The sequence below is a fragment of the Aspergillus welwitschiae genome, assembly GCF_003344945.1.
Source record: "Aspergillus welwitschiae strain CBS 139.54b unplaced genomic scaffold BDQ94scaffold_4, whole genome shotgun sequence".
NCBI lineage: Eukaryota > Fungi > Ascomycota > Eurotiomycetes > Eurotiales > Aspergillaceae > Aspergillus > Aspergillus welwitschiae.
The window spans coordinates 356,689-377,087 of NW_020798698.1; the positions used below are offsets into that span (position 1 = coordinate 356,689).

The 20,399-nt window shown below is 49.0% G+C and overlaps 7 protein-coding genes across 7 annotated transcripts; 3 read left to right on the forward strand and 4 right to left on the reverse strand.

The window, feature by feature from the left end:
* Positions 1-1,068: 1,068 nt before the first annotated feature.
* On the forward strand, positions 1,069-2,191 carry BDQ94DRAFT_166595 (uncharacterized protein; the record flags this gene model as incomplete). Its single annotated transcript, XM_026770587.1, has 2 exons — positions 1,069-1,389; positions 1,460-2,191. 2 exons carry the CDS (start codon positions 1,069-1,071, stop codon positions 2,189-2,191), a joined length of 1,053 nt encoding a protein of 350 aa, XP_026630423.1.
* A 443-nt stretch (positions 2,192-2,634) lies between these two features.
* Positions 2,635-3,382, reverse strand: BDQ94DRAFT_166596 (uncharacterized protein; the record flags this gene model as incomplete). The annotated part of the gene is made up of 3 exons (XM_026770588.1): positions 2,635-2,919; positions 3,013-3,165; positions 3,224-3,382. The coding sequence occupies 3 exons, from the start codon at positions 3,380-3,382 to the stop codon at positions 2,635-2,637; spliced, it is 597 nt and encodes a 198-aa protein (XP_026630424.1).
* Positions 3,383-6,877: 3,495 nt separating this feature from the next.
* On the reverse strand, positions 6,878-11,578 carry BDQ94DRAFT_166597 (putative GTPase activating protein (Tsc2); the record flags this gene model as incomplete). Its single annotated transcript, XM_026770589.1, has 1 exon — positions 6,878-11,578. One exon carries the CDS (start codon positions 11,576-11,578, stop codon positions 6,878-6,880), a length of 4,701 nt encoding a protein of 1,566 aa, XP_026630425.1.
* A 497-nt stretch (positions 11,579-12,075) lies between these two features.
* Positions 12,076-15,889, forward strand: BDQ94DRAFT_89764 (putative chromosome segregation protein Cse1). The gene is made up of 8 exons (XM_026776796.1): positions 12,076-12,455; positions 12,566-12,876; positions 12,933-13,103; positions 13,180-14,504; positions 14,560-14,642; positions 14,698-15,001; positions 15,057-15,236; positions 15,288-15,889. The coding sequence occupies exons 1-8, from the start codon at positions 12,386-12,388 to the stop codon at positions 15,730-15,732; spliced, it is 2,889 nt and encodes a 962-aa protein (XP_026630426.1). The 5' UTR covers positions 12,076-12,385; the 3' UTR covers positions 15,733-15,889.
* On the reverse strand, positions 15,890-16,795 carry BDQ94DRAFT_89781 (peptide chain release factor family protein). Its single transcript, XM_026776797.1, has 2 exons — positions 16,528-16,795; positions 15,890-16,448 (listed from the first exon to the last, which is right to left on the reverse strand). Exons 1-2 carry the CDS (start codon positions 16,720-16,722, stop codon positions 16,047-16,049), a joined length of 597 nt encoding a protein of 198 aa, XP_026630427.1. The 5' UTR covers positions 16,723-16,795; the 3' UTR covers positions 15,890-16,046.
* An 872-nt stretch (positions 16,796-17,667) lies between these two features.
* Positions 17,668-19,330, forward strand: BDQ94DRAFT_136374 (serine palmitoyltransferase small subunit family protein). Its single transcript, XM_026764847.1, has 2 exons — positions 17,668-18,316; positions 18,406-19,330. Exons 1-2 carry the CDS (start codon positions 18,202-18,204, stop codon positions 18,648-18,650), a joined length of 360 nt encoding a protein of 119 aa, XP_026630428.1. The 5' UTR covers positions 17,668-18,201; the 3' UTR covers positions 18,651-19,330.
* BDQ94DRAFT_136375 (uncharacterized protein) lies at positions 19,274-20,214 on the reverse strand. The gene is made up of 2 exons (XM_026764848.1): positions 19,969-20,214; positions 19,274-19,912 (listed from the first exon to the last, which is right to left on the reverse strand). Exons 1-2 carry the CDS (start codon positions 20,017-20,019, stop codon positions 19,643-19,645), a joined length of 321 nt encoding a protein of 106 aa, XP_026630429.1. The 5' UTR covers positions 20,020-20,214; the 3' UTR covers positions 19,274-19,642.
* Positions 20,215-20,399: the final 185 nt, after the last annotated feature.

Here is a 20,399-nt window from a genome sequence, read left to right on the forward strand (position 1 = left end):
CTTGACTTGATCCAAGCTGATCATAGTCAAGAAACCATTAATTATTCATGGGAATATTACTGACTAATGCCAGCTAACTAAGGTAAGGAGCTTACCGAATATCGCAGATTCGACCTCATTCGCATTTCGAAGCCTCCAACACTCACTATAATCGAGCAGAGGAGAGCGCAGACAATGTCTATCACATGGAATGTACCTTCTGGGTAAAGTACAGACCGGCGGAGTCTACCAGAATGGTGTATCGCCCAATGGAAGTGCGTGCTTGTTCTTCCTTTGTCTCTTGTTCTTGTAGGTTCAAATGCCACCGCATGATTTGCTTTCAATGATGGTAATGTGTTATGCTATCCTGGATAGCGGGAGTTGTCAGGAAGATGGCTTGACGATGAAATGGGTAGAAGGGTACTATCCTTGGTGTGGTGAAAGTCACAAGATACTGATGACTCTATGATTTCAGTTACCTCGGGTTCGACCATCGCACAGCAAGATAGGGGTTGGAGAGTCTGCTAGAAGATAGGACGAGTCTGAGACACAATTGTGATTGAAAGAAAACTTTTGGGACATTGGCATACTGATATGGGAAACTCAGAGACACTCGCAGCGCCGGTTGCCTAGACTATACGAGTTCGACCACCATACAGCAAATTTGATTATGGGGAGTTTACTGAAAGCTGATTGGAGTTCGAGACACAATGCTTTGACTGAAAGAATAGAGAGGAAAGTGTTTCAGTGAAATTCGGACTTAGGAGATACACGAGGTACGACAAGAAAGACACTGTACACAATGCAATGTGGAGATAAGTGCCTCAACGGCTGTGTCCGGCTTGTTGCTTCGAAAAAGGTATTTTCTTCAAGAGTCTTGATCAGCTATACTCAGCGATTAGATGGATGAGACCGAGAAAAATATCCTTCATGACTAACAGACAGAACTGATGCTTCAACCTCAACTTATAAAGATGCCCATTACATCCATGGTCTGAGTGAGGAAACCGCTCAACTCATCTCATCTCATCTCATCACATCTCGTCTTATCTCGTCTTATCTCGATTTCATCTCAGACTCCCGTGCACCATGGCTACTCCTGCTCTCGCTCCTGCTCCAGCCCCAGCTACGATGTTCGTTTCTGTCTCTTCTCTTACTTCAGACGCCGCATCGGACACGGCTCCGGACCCAACCCAGAATTTAATGTTGGATTCAGTTGAAGATCCAGCTTCTGCTCCAGCTCCAGCTCCAATTTTACCTTCCTGGTTTCTTAAGCATGCCCACACTCCTAAAAGGCCGTCTCGCGACTTGAGACGCTACCTGGCATGGCTGCTGAGGGAGGCCAAGGTACCTGCCTTCCCATGGGGGCCTGAGGTAACGCGGATATACGGAAGCGAGGCCGATCTTCGAGTAAGTCCTTAGAACATTCCCTACCCCTTCACATTTTATTATCATTGTCAGCCGCTAATAATCTGCGCAGTACAGCATCTGGGCAGTCAAAGATGAGGCTATGGAGAAGGCTGTGCAAGTGCTCAACGAGGCTGGATTACCACCCTGTAAAAATGGCCGTCGTTGCGCAGTCAACGACCCTGAGTATACGAGCCTTCCATTTCCCGACCATCATTACCACACAGATCTCAACTATCGTCAGACCCACGTCACTAACGGCGTCTATCTGTACCGGAAGTCCCGATTTTTCCCACTTTACCCCGATCCGCCCCTTGACGACCCCAAGCCTGATGACCGATACTATATGCTCAGTTCGGACAAGCGACTCCCGGACTGGAGCTATCCTTGTGTACAACGCATGTCCGAGGACGAATACCCCGTTATTATTCCTACTCCTGCCCGATATCTGGAAGCCGTCTGCCTGCAGTCAATCCGTCACTACGAAGGGCAGCATGGGAGTGACTTTTGGAAAGAGGAGGAATCCGACATGATGGAGATTTTGGGGGATCGATTCATTGATATATTGCAACTAAATGACCTTGATAAGCCATGGCGTGAATACGGCAGACGAAACCTTGACCGCAGCTATGGTGATCGCATGGATGACTACAATGGCCATAAATACAAGCTCTTCCTCTATCTGGATTTGAAGAAGAAAGGTCAACTTCAACCACCTGAGACAATGGAAAGAGATAGCTGGATGAGGCCTATCCCGGATCTTGTAAAGGAGTTCGGTCTGCCCCTGGATCTACTCGACTCATGATCACCTCGACTCACATGTTCGTTCGGTCGGTGATATTGACAGACGGGCTTTACCATTTATATCGGGTACCTCTCGGTTTTTCTCTCCTTTACATCATCATGCTCATCAGTTACAACTATATATGTCACTGCTTAGCGCTATAGAAGCTAGTCATAATTCCATTCGACACGAAAGTCTCACGGACCTGTAGTATGTTCAATACCAAAAGCGTTCTTCTTTTACTAATGAGCCCTTCAGAAAAAGTAGCTCCGTGTAATATATACTACTAGGAGACGTGAGGAGCAGTCTAGGGATACATTACAATGACGATGTAGATAATTCAGAATATCAATAAGAGTCAAGGAAAGAACAGAAACGTAAAGAAAGAGAATAAGAAAGAAGACCGGAAAAAGGAAATGAAAGAAGCCAAAGCCCGAAACCGCATGGTCGAGATCGCTTGAACCTCAAAAGGCCGTATCCCAGTCATATTCTGGCATGCTTGCTTTGAGGGAGGGCTTCGCAAGCTGCAGATATGCCCAATGACTATCCAAGAGCCGGCGTCGGTATGATCGGCCGGGGAAAAGCTTCAGAAGCTTGATAACATAAGCGGCATCTCTTTTATTCTGCTTCTCGGACCGCATCCCACAAGCTTGGGCTTTGAATAGAATTAATTCGGTCAGAGACAGGAAGGGGAGATCATCGGGATCTAGATTGCTGAGCAGTTGCAGATTTTTCGGAATCCTCAGGAACTATATGAAAAGATCGCAACCACATGTCAGTACGTAACTTGCCCCAAGAGAACCTAGGATTGGAAAAGGGAGGATATTCATCCTGAGACTCACATCATCGGTTGGTCGGATGCCTATTCGAATGTAGCCATATACCGTATGCCAGACCAGCTGGTCTCGCTGCATTCCAAAGTACTGAAGAGTAGACAATCTTTCCTTGAGTTTCGGTGCAAACTCTGAGGGGAAGATTGCAATGTCGAAGTTATCCTACAGCTATTGGTGAGCTTGGACACTGTAGTCATGGCAGGATTAATACTCAACGTACCCCGACAATGCGGTTTTTGACGTAGCAGCGCACTGCTGCGCCCCCAACTATGACACATTGGGCCTCACCATGCCCGGTGATAGCTCGGATCTCCGGACTATCTCGGAGTATTTGGACAAACTCTTTGATCAAGCGCAGCATGTCGCTGTTGGGATCCATACTGGTCTGGCGTACGAGTTTGTCCTTATCGCGAAGAGTGGTGAAGCTGGAGAGAAGTGGACTGCGCGTATAGAGGAGATCGGAGATGTGTGATACACAGGGTTAGATATCGAAGAAATCGGTGGGTTTGTTCGTTAATTTATCCACAAAAAAGGCCTTCTCTCTCAAAGCCTAACAGCATGTGAAAAGGATTACATGGTGGCATAGTCGCCTTCGTAGCATTTGCGTCAACTGGAGACCATCACGAGGAGACAGAGTGCAAGCTGAACACCAACCTCAGAGCCATCCAAGAAGCCAATCATCAAACTCCCAATGAGAGGTTGATGAGGAGCGCTGTGGCGCGTTCATGTTGTTCTCGCTCAAGGAAGATTCTAAGGCTGAAACTTATTACCACTTGGGGGAACCATCCCATTACCGGGGTAGCCAGGCTGGAATGATAGATTGTAATCATGTATGATGGACCCTATACAATCGGACCCTGGTGAGACAGAATAATCCAAAGTTAGTGGCCCCGCATACAAGTTCAAGCCTGAGACAGAAAGAACTCCAAAACACATTGCCAACGCAGGGAATAAGCGAAACTTTTTTTGTGGCGTCGTCGGGGACAGAGAGAGAGGAGAGAGAGTGTGTGTTTCCAAACATTGCCAGGTCAAAACTCCGGCGGTGATAATGCTTCTTGACGATGTATAGGAAACATGGAGATAGAAAGAGCCGCCTTCCGAGGGAATGAGCTTGGAGTAAAGAAACAAACATGTCCGATGAAGTTGATATAATCGTTCATCCTCCTAGCCAAGAACTCAGCGTCATTGTTTTCCCTGACAGCCTAAGCAGATAGACATTGTAGGGATAGCCGAAGAACTTCCTCCAGCGTGTCAGTAGTTCTGTTGATGTTGGCAAGTCAATTGGATGGCCATCCAATTGGACAAGTCATGCCGGAGAGCAGCACGTGGTCCTCCGCCTCGTACTTTCAAGACATTGTCCAGCCATTCGCCCCCCTTTTCTTCCTCTATTGATAGAGGACTCAGCACGGCACGTCAACAAGGTATGAGAATTCAAGTGTCAAAAGGGTGACTGCCCAAAGGCACCCTGTCTATCTCTCAAAGCAAAGAGGATTCAGTGCCGGTCCTGCCACTTGAAGGAAGCACCAGAGGGGAGTTCTGTGGCTTTTGAAATAAGGTTAGCAGTTCGTATTTGCAGGTGCTATCCGTTAATAGCCACTACTGAACAATCGCCAACTTTAGTAGCGGAGAGTGTCACAAATATCTGAGATTGGCGGGTGACGGCAAACCGACTTGGGACATCTCTTAGGTCTCACCCAAGAGATAATTCCGGAAATATGGAACCGGCAAAGCGACTGTGAGGAACGTTAGTACTTTTGAAAAAAAAAATACCCGCAGATCTAGCCTCTGGACACACAATCATCCGATCTCTCGCTCAGAATCCACAAAACTTCCCCTGGCGTCTACACCAAGTACCATTGTCCCACGCTTTGTGTGAAGTGTGTTCTTTCCTAAGACCGACTAATGTCGGGATGATTGATCAGTCGAGTGGGCTTTATGCAAGAGACCGCGTGGTTAAGCTGAGACCTATTCAGGGCCAAGCCCAACTCCCTCCAATCGACACCGACAATTCTGGGGCCATTACGGACTATGGACAGCAACTCTCTCGCTCTCTCCTTGACTAGCGTTACGTATCTGTTGGGCCCTTCTGATTGATAAGCCAAGATAGTCTGCATCTGTCAATCGTGATCGACGGCCTGCAGTCATCCAGAAAGCGCTTCCTCTTCCTTTCACTCCGGCCCCGAGACAAGAACGCATTTAGCTGGCGCCACTTCTCTCACATAGAGCGCAATCAAGAGTGCTGGACAGGTATGACAGCGATAAAAAAAGGCCTCCCACCGGAGTTCGCGCGAGGAATCGCTTTCAAGTGTATCTTTTCGGAGAGGTCGTGTGTACGGAAGTTTTTCTTAGGATGAGAAGAGGCGTAAGCTACACGTGTAGTATGAGTGTGATACCCGGCAGCGCCTCACAAGTGTGCTCTGTAGGTTCTAGAAGGAAGTTCAGAGGGATCACCATATTAGCCTGAACTTAAACCCCGGCCCCTGCAGCTGCAGCTTTTGATGCAGCATTTGGGAAACTTCAAGACTAAGTGACTATGGATAGGTACCCTGGACTGTAGCCAGGCACCACCTGACCCTTCATCATTCCTGCTGCCTACGTGACTTCTCCTCATCTTCTTTCTGCCTTGAGAACCTTTGTGAGGAAGTAGGTTCTAGATAGATCCTGTTCCTGTTTCTCCGATGTTTAGGGATTTTTGTCCGATCCCAAAAAACTGGTCAGCTGTCACACTTAATCTCCGTCGTGTCTTGCAACTTTTCTTTCCTAGGTGATACGAAAAAGTAATTCATTCAAGTGATACTTCACTTACTTTTCTATACAACAGACCACGCCCTTGTAATACTCAGTATCAAGCAGTAAAAGTTAATGTTAGTAGTATTAGCTAGCCAGACCCATGACAGACATTTAGTACTATCCATGAACATAATTACACGCTGTCAATATACGTATGGAACAGTCACTTGCTATATGGGCACACCTCAGCTGATACAAGATAGTTGAATCAACACCGTGCATGATAATATTAATGAACTCCCCACATATTGAAACCAAACAAATCTTTTCCTCACTCAGCCTATCGGACCCACTCTTACGACTAACAGAGCTTTCACTGTTTGATCTATTACCCACGCTGAATTAGAATATGACTCAGGCCACTACCGCAGCAAACTGTAATCTGTCATTCCATTGCATCGATCGATTTAGTTCGCGGCTGATAATTGTACCAAGTAATTATATGAAACGCGTGGTATATTATCTGCTGGAAGTATATTAAAACCAACTACTATAAGGCGGGTGCGGGAAGTGGGGAACTACAATCTATCTAATATCTACTATCTATTGAGTATCTATCTAGTAGTATGAACTTTATAATTCGGCGCCGCACTTCTATCAGATAGTACTAGAAGTATAAGGTGTGGTTCCTTGCCAAGTCTCCCAGGGTCTAAGAATGGGAAGGGGTTTGAATTGATCGGCTGTTTCAGTTGTTTCTGGAAGATGTCTACGTTAGTATTCTACGTTGAGAATGATAATCCGATACATCTGTTGACATAATAACTGATTATTTATTTCATTCCTCAAGGTTTGCCAGAGTGGGCCAGGGCAGTAAAACATCGCAATGGAAAAGAAAGAGGGAAAAAACAAGACATTGAGAACAGTGAACTTTTTTTCTTCGCGTGCTGCAGGGCAAAAGGGGGTATTTACACAAGTTGCAAAGCATCGGTGTTAAGATGTACAGTCATCCGTCGTAACAAAAGGGTCATGAGTGAGTCAATGAAATCCTGGAAAGTTATTGTTGTTTCTTTTCTTTTCTTTTTCTTCTCTGGCCCTCGTTCTTCCATTCTTCTTTGCCGAGCTAAACCAAGACAGCATGTGGCTTTCAACGACCCCAGCGCGAAAAGTCCAAGTTCTGCAGGATATTCGTGTCTGCAGCTGCGTTCCAATCGGTAGCAAAATCGGTCCGGACCGAGGTGTTGCGCGAGGGCACTTCTTCGGAGAATATGTTGGCTTTGGTGTTGCGGCGCTGACCAGGATAAGTCCCTTCGGCAGCCTCGGAACTTTGAGCCTGGTTTCCTAGCGCTCGCTCACGAAGTCTCTTAATTTCACGCAACCTGTTGCGCCACGATGAAATGTGCTCGCCTCCTTGGCTGTGCCAGACGAGCGAGAAGACAGACGCGTTAAGAGCAAGAATGCGAACGAACGGGGCAAGGTTCTTCCCGGAGATAAGTTTTGGCACCGCGGCAGGTGATATTTCCGGAAACCCGGGCTTGCTCATCACCTTCACCTGGTAGAACATGTTCTCGAAATCAGTGCGTCTCGACTCCGCACTGCCAGGATCAGTGGTGAGACGGCACACAGGGTTAATAACGATGTTGACAAAGTTGAACTGAGAGGGTATCGTGTTGAAGTTGAAAGGTGTATTCGACCGGTTGAACACGATATTGACGAAATCATTCCCGATGTGGCGTTTCTTGCTGATGCAGGATGGATCATTATCAAAGTTCGTAGGCATCATTGTCGGAACATGGTAGACAATTTCCGTAACCCGGTCACGCCATGCATAGGTGAATTGGCCATCGAAATCTGCATGCAACCCTTGAGTATTAAATCGAGCACCCTGGAGCGGAACCTTGGTTCCGAGTCGCGACAGAAAGTATTCGTAGTCTGGGCTGCCGCTGGTATTCGACAGGATCTCTGCTTCAGTGGTCTGGCCATTGTCGATGTATATAACACCAATCTTGTGCCCATCCACAATGTCGTTGCGGTCGAAGGTGTTTAGTGCCCGGCGTGTAATGTCATCTTCGGGAAGAGGAATTGGCTGCATCACCGTAGGAGTCGGGAAAGCCGTGGTTGTCAGCTGAAGCATGATATGGCTTGGAAGGACAGCAGTGCGCATGGTGTCAGAATGCAAGTGGGCATCTGGCGTGGGCGGAACCTGGTGAGGAAGGACGGGCGCAGTTCGTTGCTGAAACATTGCGTAGGTAGTTCCTGACGCTTGCCTTTTGGTGACCTGAGTCAAGCCAGATACTCCAGCCGTCTCAACAGTCACAATGCTCATACCTACAATCCATGACTTCTTCACTACAGGCCCATCTTCCGGAGTCGGGGGAAAGTTTGGGTATGGTATAGTGTCTCCCAAGTCCGAGAAAGCTGCTCTCTGCATCAAGTCGATGAAGACCTGGCTTGGCTCCTCAACCGTCTCTCTACCGTGTTCATCCCGGTATATGAGTCTGCTAGTTATCCAGTTCACGTGCTTGGCTCGATCCTGCAATTTCAATGAAAGAAACCAAAAGATCATGACATGATACGTAAGAGTATAGATGTATCTGGACATCCCATCCTGGAGTGAAGAATCAGACGACTCTGCGGGCGAAGCCATAGTATCTCGGACACCGCTCCCAAGCCTTGCCGGAACCTGAACATTCCTGGTGGGCGACTCAGAAGCCTTAAACCGCTGCTCTCTGGAGGTCTGCAAGAATCGAATACAGATACCAAAAACAGTGCGAATCTCTTCCTCACGTAGATTAATATAGACATCAGGAAGGCGTGCAAGAAGAGCCAAGAATTCCAAGATATGCACAGCAAGATTGGACATCGTGATCACTTTGGACATTTTGTCAAGGATTCCGTTGAGGGACTTGGTCACCGAGAGCGGAATTTCATGACAACAGACAGAGAGTGCATGAATGCATCCGCGCGAAGTACCACCCCATGATCCAATTATACCCATCATGAATGCGCGAACAAGCTCATCTTCTTCGCTTTTGGCAAAATGTTCATGATAGCTGATTAGCGAGCAGAGAAACTCGAAGATGTAGCCAGCCACGTCGGTCTTCTTCCCACCAGTGGACGGTGGCGGCTCACGGAACGTGTCGTTCTTCACCTGATCGCAAAGGATACTACGCAGTAATTTAATTTGAGGAACTGCGTTGCTGAAGAGATCTTTATTCTGAAGTTGGCTTGCAAGATGGGTGAGGACGTAGCTGTAGAGATCCCAGTTGGATTCACGTTGCAGCAATGAGATGACTGTCTCAAGCCACATGTTTGCCTTCAATGCGACCTTTTGCGCAGATTCTGATTCTAAGGTGTGACTCGTTTCCGGCGTCGCATAAGCGTATACGAATGGACTCGACTCATCGGGGGGCGCTTCAGGAAGGGCTTGCGGGGTCGCAAAGGTCCAAATTGGAGGCGTCAGTCTTGAAGCCCGAATGGGAATGCTTGGATTACGTCCTGACGACCTAGAAAGCACTGATGGCTCCCGAGCCGAATGCCTTGCATGGGCTGCTGGTCGCCCTTGGTCGCTATCAACGTTGTGTTCACCAGCCGAGTCACCCTGTTGCTTGGAGCCTGCCTCGACATTTCGCCCAGAAACATTCATCGTGAAATCCTGTTCAGAGACAGAGGTCACGGTAATCGAGCCCGACGAATCGCATCGCAGTCGGAATAATAGCTTTAGTGATGTCAAACGCGAGTCCACCGGCCGCTCCGAGCATTGAGCTATGTTCAAGAGTGCTTCATACACCAAAGCCGCCTTAGACGCTGACATATTAAGGGATCGGAGAAACATCCTGACAAGTCCTATAGTGCAAATATTGGCCAAGGACAGCTCCATAACACTGCTAAAAGAACGGCGTTCCGAAGACAAAGTTGTCGAAGTCTCAGAGCCGATCATACCCTCTTTGTCCAGGTCTTTACTCATTGGCGCGCTTAACACTGCCACCAAGCGCTTGAAACTTTCATTATCACTGACGAGCACGGAAGCATCGACAAGGAAAGAGACCAACGATTCTAGAAACAAAATATCGTCCTCCTCAGCAAACCTTTCCAGCATGAGGTCAAGGAGTCCGTGTTCCTGAAAGAGGACCAGAGAATCATATGTTGAGAAAGAATCCTTCACAGTATCCAAAGCCAGGATCCGAACGTCGGATGGTTTGCTGCGGGAGCGGATGAAGCATCGGATGAGACGTTGGTTCTGCTGCACCCAATCCGGGCTCTCGGGTGAGCAAAACCCTTCGGTGCGGATAGTGTTGAGGACGAGCTCAGCCTGGGGAGGCTCGATATGCCGACAGGCATTCATTAGGAAACGGGTGGCATCTAGCCGCTGCTGATGATTCAAGCGATCCCAAAGGGCTTCCAGGGTAGATGCGATTTGAATGGTGCTGGCCAGAATGTTAGACCGTGTGTCATCTAACACGCTGCCGCGCGGCTGGGCATCAGGCATTGTGAAGGAGGATTCTTCGTGTTCGTCAACGGCCCTGAGAGAGCATGCATTCAATAAATTCACAAACTCGCTCCAGTCATTGTTCAGGGCCGTGTGAACGTAGTCACCTTCCAAAAAGTTCAAACACAGCTCCAAGATATCCGCTTCCAACCGGCCATCATCCTTCTTTACAACAACCTGAAGCGACTCTATCAAATGCTCGAACTGAAATTTGGGTATTCCATCTTGACCATACGCGCGCACAAGATCCATGAAAACATAAACCGCTCCTCGGACAACGTTGAGGTTACGACACTTTTCGCCGCAGGACTCCCTTAGAAAAGCATGTAAATTTTCCATCATTTCGGACTGTCTTCTCGACTTTGCTAGATTCCGGACCGCTCTCGACGTGGGACCGGACAACGATTTGACAGATGCATGAATGCTGCATAATACCTCGAGCATCGGAACAAAGCTTCCATTCGGAACGTCTGCATAAAGTATTACCGCATCAAAAACGCCCAAGGAGTTCTTAATGTCAGCAGCAACGCTTGTCTTTCGGCAAATCGTGAAAGTCTGTTCTAACAACATCTGAACTTCTTCGTCGCTTGGTGGCTTCCGTTGTAGTGTGATAAGATCGATCGCGAATTGTAGGAGGTCATCTAATACTGCGCCATCGTATCCTAGCCCGTTTGTTTTGCCGACTTTGGTTTTCCTGGCTTTCAACCGCGCAGATGAAACTAATTCGTATAATGGCAACAAGCAAGCTGATATCACAGGAAGAATGGACGAGGCTGCAAACTCCAACTTCCGGCCATGATCCGATAGGGCTATCAGAGACTGGACACGCGCGGGAACAACATCATTGTCTGATGGCTTTGCTATCGAATCGAAGACGATGCGCCGCGCTGCTGGCGACAGGTCTTGCCGTGCCGCAACCGCTTCCAACAACATCGAACCACTCCGTCGAGCTTCAGGTGAACTTTCATGGTGGAAGAGATACGCCCCTGCTTCCCAGAGAGCAAGCGACTGTTCCGGAGTGAACCACTGGAGTGACTTTGATATTTGTTCCGCCTCGTCTACAGCGTGGCTTAGAGACTGCCTCTGAGCCAACGTTCGGACTGCGGTATCGAAATCCCGTGCACCAGAGGTGTCGGAAGAACTGGATACGACGCTGCCACGATGCATTGAGTCAAATCCCAGTACAGTCCGACTGATTCTGCGTCCATCCGATGAATGCGATAAAGAATCACTGCTATCGTGGAGCGAGATTGGAGAAGGTGACTTTGGGCGGGAGATGCTTAGTGACTTGAGTACGTCGACAAAACTTGATGCTGCGTGCTTGGTATAGTACGGGGATTGAGCATCGTCAGAAGACATGCGTCCCAGCGGACGAGGGGGTGCGTATGGGTTTCTTCAGGGCAGAGGATTATTATATCTGTCCGATGACCGGTCAGCGACGGGATTGTGACTAGAGGCCACGGAAGGTCACCGGTCAGCTGGAACTGACCAGCTCTACATCGGCGGTCCACTTTACGCAAAATCTCACATACCATTGGCAGGTCATATGAATGGATCAGGGACGTGAAAGATCCGCAAAGGCGTATATATGAGGCTTTTACCGATTGTTACACTCGGAGAGCTGGTCCCAGCGGCATATCAGTGGGCAACTAGTAGTCGGGCAACCGGGGTTGGAAGATCGGTCAAAGCATGTATTCCAATTTCAGGCAAACAAAGGAATGCTGCCGAACAAACACAGCCGAGAGAACAAAGAGACAGGGAAGCTAAGTTGATACTTGGAGATATAATCAGAGCAAAAGTGCGCCAAGCCACTTTTCCCCTCCGAGCAGCGATGATGATGATCTGGCGGAGGTCGGCAAGGCTTTGATCCGCACCCGGTCACCTGATGGGCAGAATCACCCCGCGACCGCCGCTCACCGCCTGGATTTTGCAAAGCAACCGCCAAACAAACTGCCAGTCCAGGAATCGAGCTTCCACCCGGCTTTTACTGGAGCCATTCTTTAATATACCCTTGGGTTCTTTCTCTAGAGTAACCCGTCCTAGCTCTGCAAGCTTTTCCCTTTATTCTTCTTCAACAACCTGCCTTTACCCCTTAATTTGTACCACTTTCCCACATATTCCACCTGCGCCGCTCCCTTGGCTTCTTGGTAACATCCCCGCTTCAAAATGGCTGATGGTCTTGGGGCTGTTGCGCAGCTCCTCGAGGCAAGCTTGGATCCCAGGCAGAACAAGCAAGGTCAGTAAATTCTGTCACCCTATTGCCTCGAATACTCACTTCCGAGCCATTTGCAAGCTTTGATTTTTACATTGCATTAATCAAAGCATCCTTAACTAATTGTGAACCAGCCGAACTTGCTCTTCGCCAGGAGGAAAAAAAACCGAACTACTCTCTGCAGCTTCTCCAGATCACGGCTTCCGCGTCCTATCCTTACAACACCCGTTTGGCTAGCGCATTATGCTTCAAGAACTTTATTAAGAGGAACTGGACTGATGAAGATGGAAACTACAAGCTCCAAGCGGAGGAGGTAACTACCATCAAGCGGGAGCTGATCAGCCTGATGATCTCCGTCCCCACGGGCATCCAAACACAACTGGGAGAAGCTGTTAGCGTTATCGCCGACAGTGACTTCTGGGAGCGATGGGATACACTTGTGGATGTAAGTTAGAGAGGTGTCATGTTTTCGGCTTGTGCGCGGTCAATTGACGTCCCCAGGATCTTGTTTCTAGACTCCAGCCGAACAACCCCGCTGTCAACAACGGCGTACTCCAAGTCGCACATTCCATTTTCAAGAGATGGAGACCCCTTTTCCGGTCGGATCAGCTGTACCTGGAAATTAATCATGTTCTCGAAAGATTCGGCAGTCCTTTCTTGGCTCTCTTCGAGGTAAGTTGCATTGTATTCTAAAACATGGGCCATTACGAGGCCAAGGATTTCTGACAGCAAACTGACTTCCTTATAGGGCTTGGATGCCTACCTTGAGGAGAACAAATCCAACAAAGAAAATCTTGTTCAGGGATTCACGCAACTCAATTTGATGATCAAATTGATGTATGACCTTTCTTGCCACGATCTTCCTCCGATGTTCGAAGAAAATATTTCAGGGATAGCCTCGCTTTTGCTCAAGTATCTGACTTACGATAACCAACTCCTGCACACCGATGACGATACCGAAGCAGGACAGCTGGAATTTGCGCGTGCTGGAATTTTCCAAGTCTTGACTCTGTACGTGCAAAAGTACATGGATGAGTTCAAGCCTCACATTGGACAATTCGTGGAAAGCTCGTGGAGCTTCTTGACACTTATCGGTCAAGAAACCAAGTACGACATTCTGGTCAGCAGGGCTCTGCAATTCTTGACTTCGATTGCGGGCATGACCGAACATGCGGCTGTATTCCAGGCCGAAGACACCCTCGGCCAGATCATCGAGAAGGTCATTCTGCCTAATGTCAGCTTGCGTGAATCTGACGAGGAGCTTTTCGAGGATGAGCCTATTGAGTTCATCCGTCGCGACCTGGAAGGCTCAGACAGCGATACCAGACGACGTGCCGCAACCGACTTCCTGAGACGGCTTGCTGAGAGATTTGAGGAGTCCGTGACGAGAGTTGTTCTCAGATACACCGAGCACTACCTTTCTGAATACGCCAAGGCTCCCGCCGCTAACTGGAAGGCCAAGGACACTGCAACCTATCTCTTCTCTGCGATTGCAGCGAAGGGAACTGCTACGTCAAGCCACGGTGTGACTGCTACGAACAAACTCATTAGCATTACCGATTTCTTCCAGAAGCACCTTGCGGCTGATTTGATTAATGATGAGGGTGTACACCCCATTCTCAAGGTCGACGCCATCAAGTACCTCTACCTTTTCCGAAGCATTATCACAAAGGAGCAGTGGCAGGAAGTTCTTCCTATGTTGGTTAAGCACCTCGGCTCCTCGGAATATGTCGTTTACAGTTATGCGGCTATCGCCGTGGAGCGTGTCCTCTACCTCACCGATAGCCAGGGCCAACCGATCATTTCCCCCGCTACTATTACACCGCTGTCTAAGGACTTGTTGGAACACATCTTCTCCTTAATCCAAAAGGACCAGGCCCCTCAGAAAGTGCAGGAGAACGAGTTCCTGATGAGATGTGCCATGAGAGTTCTGATCGTCATCAAGGAGGGCATTGTGCCGCACACCGACAGTGTCCTTCAGCACCTGATCGCTATCACGAAAATCATCAGCAGCAACCCAAGCAACCCCAGGTTCTACTATTTCCACTTTGAAGCGCTCGGAGCTTTTATCCGGTACGTGATTACCAGCGATTGCTCGAAACTACAGTCACTAACCAATGGATTCTAGGTTTGCGGCCCCTGCCAACCCCGACAAACTCGAACAAGCTCTTTACGCTCCTTTCGCAGAGATCCTCCAAGGGGATGTGCAAGGTCAGTTGTAAACCATAGGGAATGGCACTACGAGCCATGGCTAACATATGATCAGAGTTCATGCCTTACGTTTTCCAACTCTTTGCTGCACTTCTTGAGGCGAACCCCTCAGGAACACTACCTGACTACTACCAGAACCTGATTGCCCCGATCCTTATGCCTGTCATGTGGGAGTCGAAGGGCAACATCCCTGCGCTTGTGCGACTTTTGTCGAGCATCATCCACCGCGGATCTCAATACATCATCCAGAATGAGCAAATTGCTCCTGTTCTGGGTATCTTCCAGAAGCTACTCTCGACCAAGGCCAATGAAGGTTATGGATTCGACCTGTTGGAGTCTGTGGTTGCAAACTTCCCTCCGTATGTGAAGCCCCGGTGTGATTGTCGATGCATTAATTTACTAACTATCTTCCAGAGCAACACTGGAACAATACTTTGTTTCAATCATGCAGATCATCCTTACTCGCCTCCAGAATTCCAAGACGGAGAACCTGACCCTCCGATTCGTCCGTTTCTATCATTTTGTCTCTGCCCAGGATGACAAGGGCTACAGTGCCGACTTCGTCATCCAAGTGATGGATAAGGTCCAGCCCGAGTACGTAAAATCCAATCCAAGCGTGGGAGCTAGCATGCTAACTGCCTCCAGGCTGTTCACTCCCATCTATCTGAATATCATCCTTCCCGAAACACAAAAGCTCGCTCGTCCGTTGGACCGCAAGACCGCAGTGCTATCGTTTACTAAAACTCTTGCTAACTCGGAAGCCTTTGCGAACCGGTACAAGAAAGGATGGGGCTTCACATGTGAGGCTCTTCTCAAGCTTCTGGAGCTGCCTCCTCTCCCTGCCAGCAAGGATGACATCATCGCCGAACACGATGTGGAGGATATGGCATTCGGTGTTGGTTTCACAGCGCTGAACACTGTGCGACCACAGACCAGGGACCCTTGGCCAGACACGGGCGCCGACCTGAAGGCCTGGACTGGCAAGTATCTGAAGGAAGCGGACAAGAAGCACAACGGACGTATTTCTGGCTTTGTCCAGGAGCGTCTGGGAGCCGAGGCGAAGACAGTGCTGCTTAGTTATATCGCATGAGCAGGCTAATGGGGCCAGGTGCACTATTTACTGGGATGTATAAAATCCTATGTCTGATAACTCGACCGTCTTTGCATTTTGCCAAAAAGAAATCATGGAGAAAGTGTTGACTAGCTTCAACCGCTCTATTGCATGTCCTTATGAATTGAATTACACTTAGATGACACTGATATGCCTCAACTTCCTCGTAGTCGATTTCCCAAGTACTAGTTTGTTCCCGTTTTATGTAAGTTTAACTACGTTTGGAGAGCGACAGCGTGCCTTGCTTTAGTGTGCGAATGTAAAACGGTGGCGCACGCGATGCAGAAGATCATTTACCTCTGGCTCCGCGCGCTGTCCGGGACATGCTCCTGCTGTAGATTTTGTTGGGCTGCCAGTTGATGGGGACTCTGTATGTCTGCTCCTTCTACTTCCGATTCGTGCTTTGAATCAGCGGACTCCTGTGCATCGTCCTCTTCTGCCTCTTGACTCTCCTTGCCATCTTCGAGCTCACGATACTTGCGCCGGCTCTTCTTCATTTTACTGGCCTTCTTTTTCCTCGCGCGGTCGGCCTTGATGGCCGCGCGACTTTGGTCCCCATGTAGGAGCTCTTCCACCTTGTCAGCAAGCAGCTGACGAGCTATCTTCTCATTCTGGGAACGGGATCGTGTGGCTTGAGATTTGACCACTACGCCCGTTGGTTTGTGTATGATCTGGACGGCAGAGTTGGTTTTATTCTAGGCATTGAAAGGAGAAGCAAGTTAGATAAGTTCAGACAGCCAAGTAAGAGTGGAAGGAAATATCTGGTTGGCATACAATCTTTTGGCCTCCAGGGCCAGTACCCTTGAGGTATGAGACTGTCACGTCGGCATCTTGGATCTTCAGGCGGGGAGGTAATGCTTTGTCGGCGAGGGAGAGCGCAGAGAGGGTGAAGAACCTCGGGGTCGGGAGGTAATTGGATTTGAGAAAGGGGCGTGTGATGTAGGGGGTCAAGTGGAGGGGACGGAACATGGTGATCTGAGGCGCCTACTACTAAATTCCATCTGGAGTACTCAGCGTAGGCTCATTGCTTGATTAGTATTACATGAAGCTGGCTGGTAATTGGCGGCGGCGGCGGCGGCGGCTGCTGCTGCTTGCTAGTACTAACTACTAAGATGCCCGCGGCACGAGAAATCATCGCTGGATCTGGACCCGTTTTACAAAACCATACCATTGTTACCATCATTTGGTCGGTGACTAAGGCAATTAGTACAGCATCGTGTGGCTTGAAGAATACTGACTAAGCGGAAACACCGTCAACTGAGGTAAATTGCTGTTTATCCGAGCTGTAACCACAGTTAACGACTTTATAATATCTCTTTCTGCTGCACTACCCCCCACTGGGTAGTAGGAACACAACCGCTTTCTCCCCCTCTTCTTCCATCGGAACTGACTCTCTGGTTTCCAACCAAGATGGAGGATTGGATTTGTCTCACCCTTTCTCACCCTGAATCTGCTTGATAGGCCTGACCGAGCGGAGAGGGTGACGTACGCCGCCCAGTGGATGCGCGGACGACAGCCATCACCACACGCCAATCAGGGTCAGATCGCACGGGAAAATCCTCCCCATGAAGGGAAGGCAGGCAGGCATTTGTTCCAGTGAATTGGATGCTTGAGCCCTTCGCACTGGCTGCGGGAGAGAGAGTCTGAAACTTTGCACGCTGCAATCCTTCGGCTGGACCCTGAGGGGAGGAAAAAGTGGACCTGGTTTGGTTCTCTTCCGTGGCGGTGGATTGATTTGACTTAGTCTCTGCGGCCGATTTGAAACAGTGTCCAGATCGCAAGCATGGACTTGACGGGGGCGCTGGCCTAACTAACTCGTATTCGTTAACTATTCACTTTAAATTATATGACTGTCTGTTCCGTCCGGCTGTGAAGCTATTCTTAGTTGAGGTGGCCTTCCTGCCTATTCTTCCCCATTCCTGTTCCCCTGGACTTATCTGAGCTTCTTCACATGGGGGGCTAATTCACTGTTCTACTTTTCTCTCCCCATCACAGCCTCCGGCCAAATTTCTCCTCTTTCGTCCCTTTCACCGACTGGACTGACCAGCTCTCTGTCGATCAACCCACATCGTGTTGGGTTTTATATAATTTTTCCCTATTATTCTTTATTTTCTTTTTCCCCCTCTGTGACCTGCCGGCTTAGTACTTGATCTTTTCTCCCATCAACAACCGACTGGACAGATCATGGATGCCTAGTTGAACTTCCAAATTATCCCCGTCTTTCTAATATTCCTCCCCCCCCTTCCCAGCGCGCTTGGACAAATTGCCTCATCACCGTGGGCGACTGCGATAATACTCCAAAGGACTACCAGGGCAGGAGCTAATTTCACCCCTCATCACCGTTGGATTCTGCGCTTTTCTCCGCTTGTCACTTTCGTTGACCTCCTGGCTCGCGGGCGGTCCCCCTTTCGTTCAATCCTTTCAAGAAAAAACCCGCCTCTCTCCACCATGACTCTCTTGTGGATCCTGAACTCCTTCATGCGCTGGGTGCGCTTGAAGATATATCAATATGAGGTGACCTTCGCCGTGTACATGCTTACGCCTACCGAAAAGTTCATTTTTAGTACGTTCCCCCGGTTGGAACCTGGCCGCAAGTTTCGAGCTTGCATTTCTTGCATTAAAGCCGCATGGTGCTAACAAAGAACGTTCTAGATTCCCTTCTCCTCACTCTCCTCTCAATGATTGTAACCGGCATCTACGTCTACCTTCCCGATCATATCCGATCCATTTATAGTCACCTTTACTACTACTGGGCCGGCGAGCGTCCGTTTATCTCTGCAAGCCTTCCATCAATCAGCTCCGTATTCCGGGAGACCAGTACCCAGACTCTAGGAGTGATGTACGAGACGGCCAAGAATGCTGCTGCGACGGCCACTGCTCCAATCGCTGAACTGTGATATCTCCCCGCTACAGTAGCGATACGGGTTGGTTTCTCGGTGTTGGTGACGATTGTGGGCTGCTGGGTTGGGTCATCTGGCTTCTCTGTTTCTCCTTGTGATACCATCGGGGCTTTCTTGCATTTTGCTATTCGTATCAGCATATTGCTGCCATTAATCATCCTCTATGACCGCATGCCTCTCTTGTCCTCGAGCATGGATTGCATCAGCATTTCACGATTCACCGTACTGCTCCTCCACCGAACGGTTCCTATCGGCGTTGTGAAGTTGTTTCATGGAGTTTGAACGATACTGTTCTGAGCGGGCCGGCGCATCCTAGGAGTTCCATCATCTTCGTTTTGTTTCCTCCCCTGGTTCATACTCTGCCTCACGCATATTGTTTATACCTTGTCGAGGCAATCATTGTTACGATCACATACTTTGCTGCTCTTGTTACTTTCGCGACTGGACGCTGGGGCTCCACTGACTGCACATCTTATAACATATAAACTCATAATTCTGTATGGGGCACGACAGTAACGCCGAGGATAGCACCAAATCCTTTAGGATGCTATGATGCTACAAAGTTTTGCACCGCTATGCTCAGCCGAGCAGAAACTTTTGCTTTGACATTGCGCCAGACTAAAAGTACATATAAGTTTAACATATGTAAACAAAAAAAAAAAAAATGAAGTTACCCAATTCAATCATCAAACCCATCGCCCAAATGCAACTCCCGCCATGCTCAGAGAAGAGTGTTATACAAAACCAAAAAAAAGAGCCACCACCGTAGATTCGCGAGTAGGACACGGTGCAACATCGCTTCCCTACCCCTCTTAGTCGCACATCCACACACAGGACGCGTGTAGCATGTTTCAAGGTATACATAGATGCCGGCTCCGAACGCATCCGCGACTGTATTTCCCGTTTCCTACTCTGCGTAGAGAATCACTGATAGCCCCATCTCTATATCAAACACAACCGCACCGCATCAAATTACCCGAGTAGTTGGTTTACTCTGCATTCGAAGATGCCGCCTGGATCTGAGCCTGAGCCTGAGCCTGAGCCTCAGCCTCCAATGCCTCGCGCCGCTGTCGCTTCTCTCGCTTCACTGCATCCAACATGCGCATGCGTGACAACTCGCGGTCAATCTCTTCTTTCTCGAGGGGAATCTTGTGCGATTGCTCGGTTGTGGGCCAGAAGCCGGGGACGCTGAAGCGGTCGTCGAGGTTCGTGCCGAAGTAGTACATCCAGCCGATGGGGAAGATGATGTACATGCCGAACTAGAAGAGGTTAGATTCTGCCTCCTTTGGGAATGAGGCATTAGTGCTTTGCGTACCTTGAAGACCTCGAGATTGCCTCCCTGGAGTCTGCGGAGGATGGAGGACATGGTGGGCTGTTGTTGGTGGGATGGATGGATGGGATCGGATGGTAAGTGTGGCTTTGGTATTTGATTCCACAGGTGTGTATGGGTTTGAAATAAGTGTGCTGCTCCGGAATTGAGTATGCTAATGTCGAGCTACAGAGTTGTGTGAATTCTTCTTGATCCGTCACCGACGACAAATTATCTGGGCTGATCGTTCCGATACGACGGATTATTATCACGGAGCTTCTGACATGCCGACCACACCTTGCAAACAGAGCAAACGTTCCACGTGCTAGAAGTCAGGTGACATCAATTACTCATCAGGACTCGGCCTGCCGTGGGCCGAGGCACCTAAGCCTCGGTCCGTGGGTTTCCCCGCATAATGTTGATGCCGGTTATGGCAG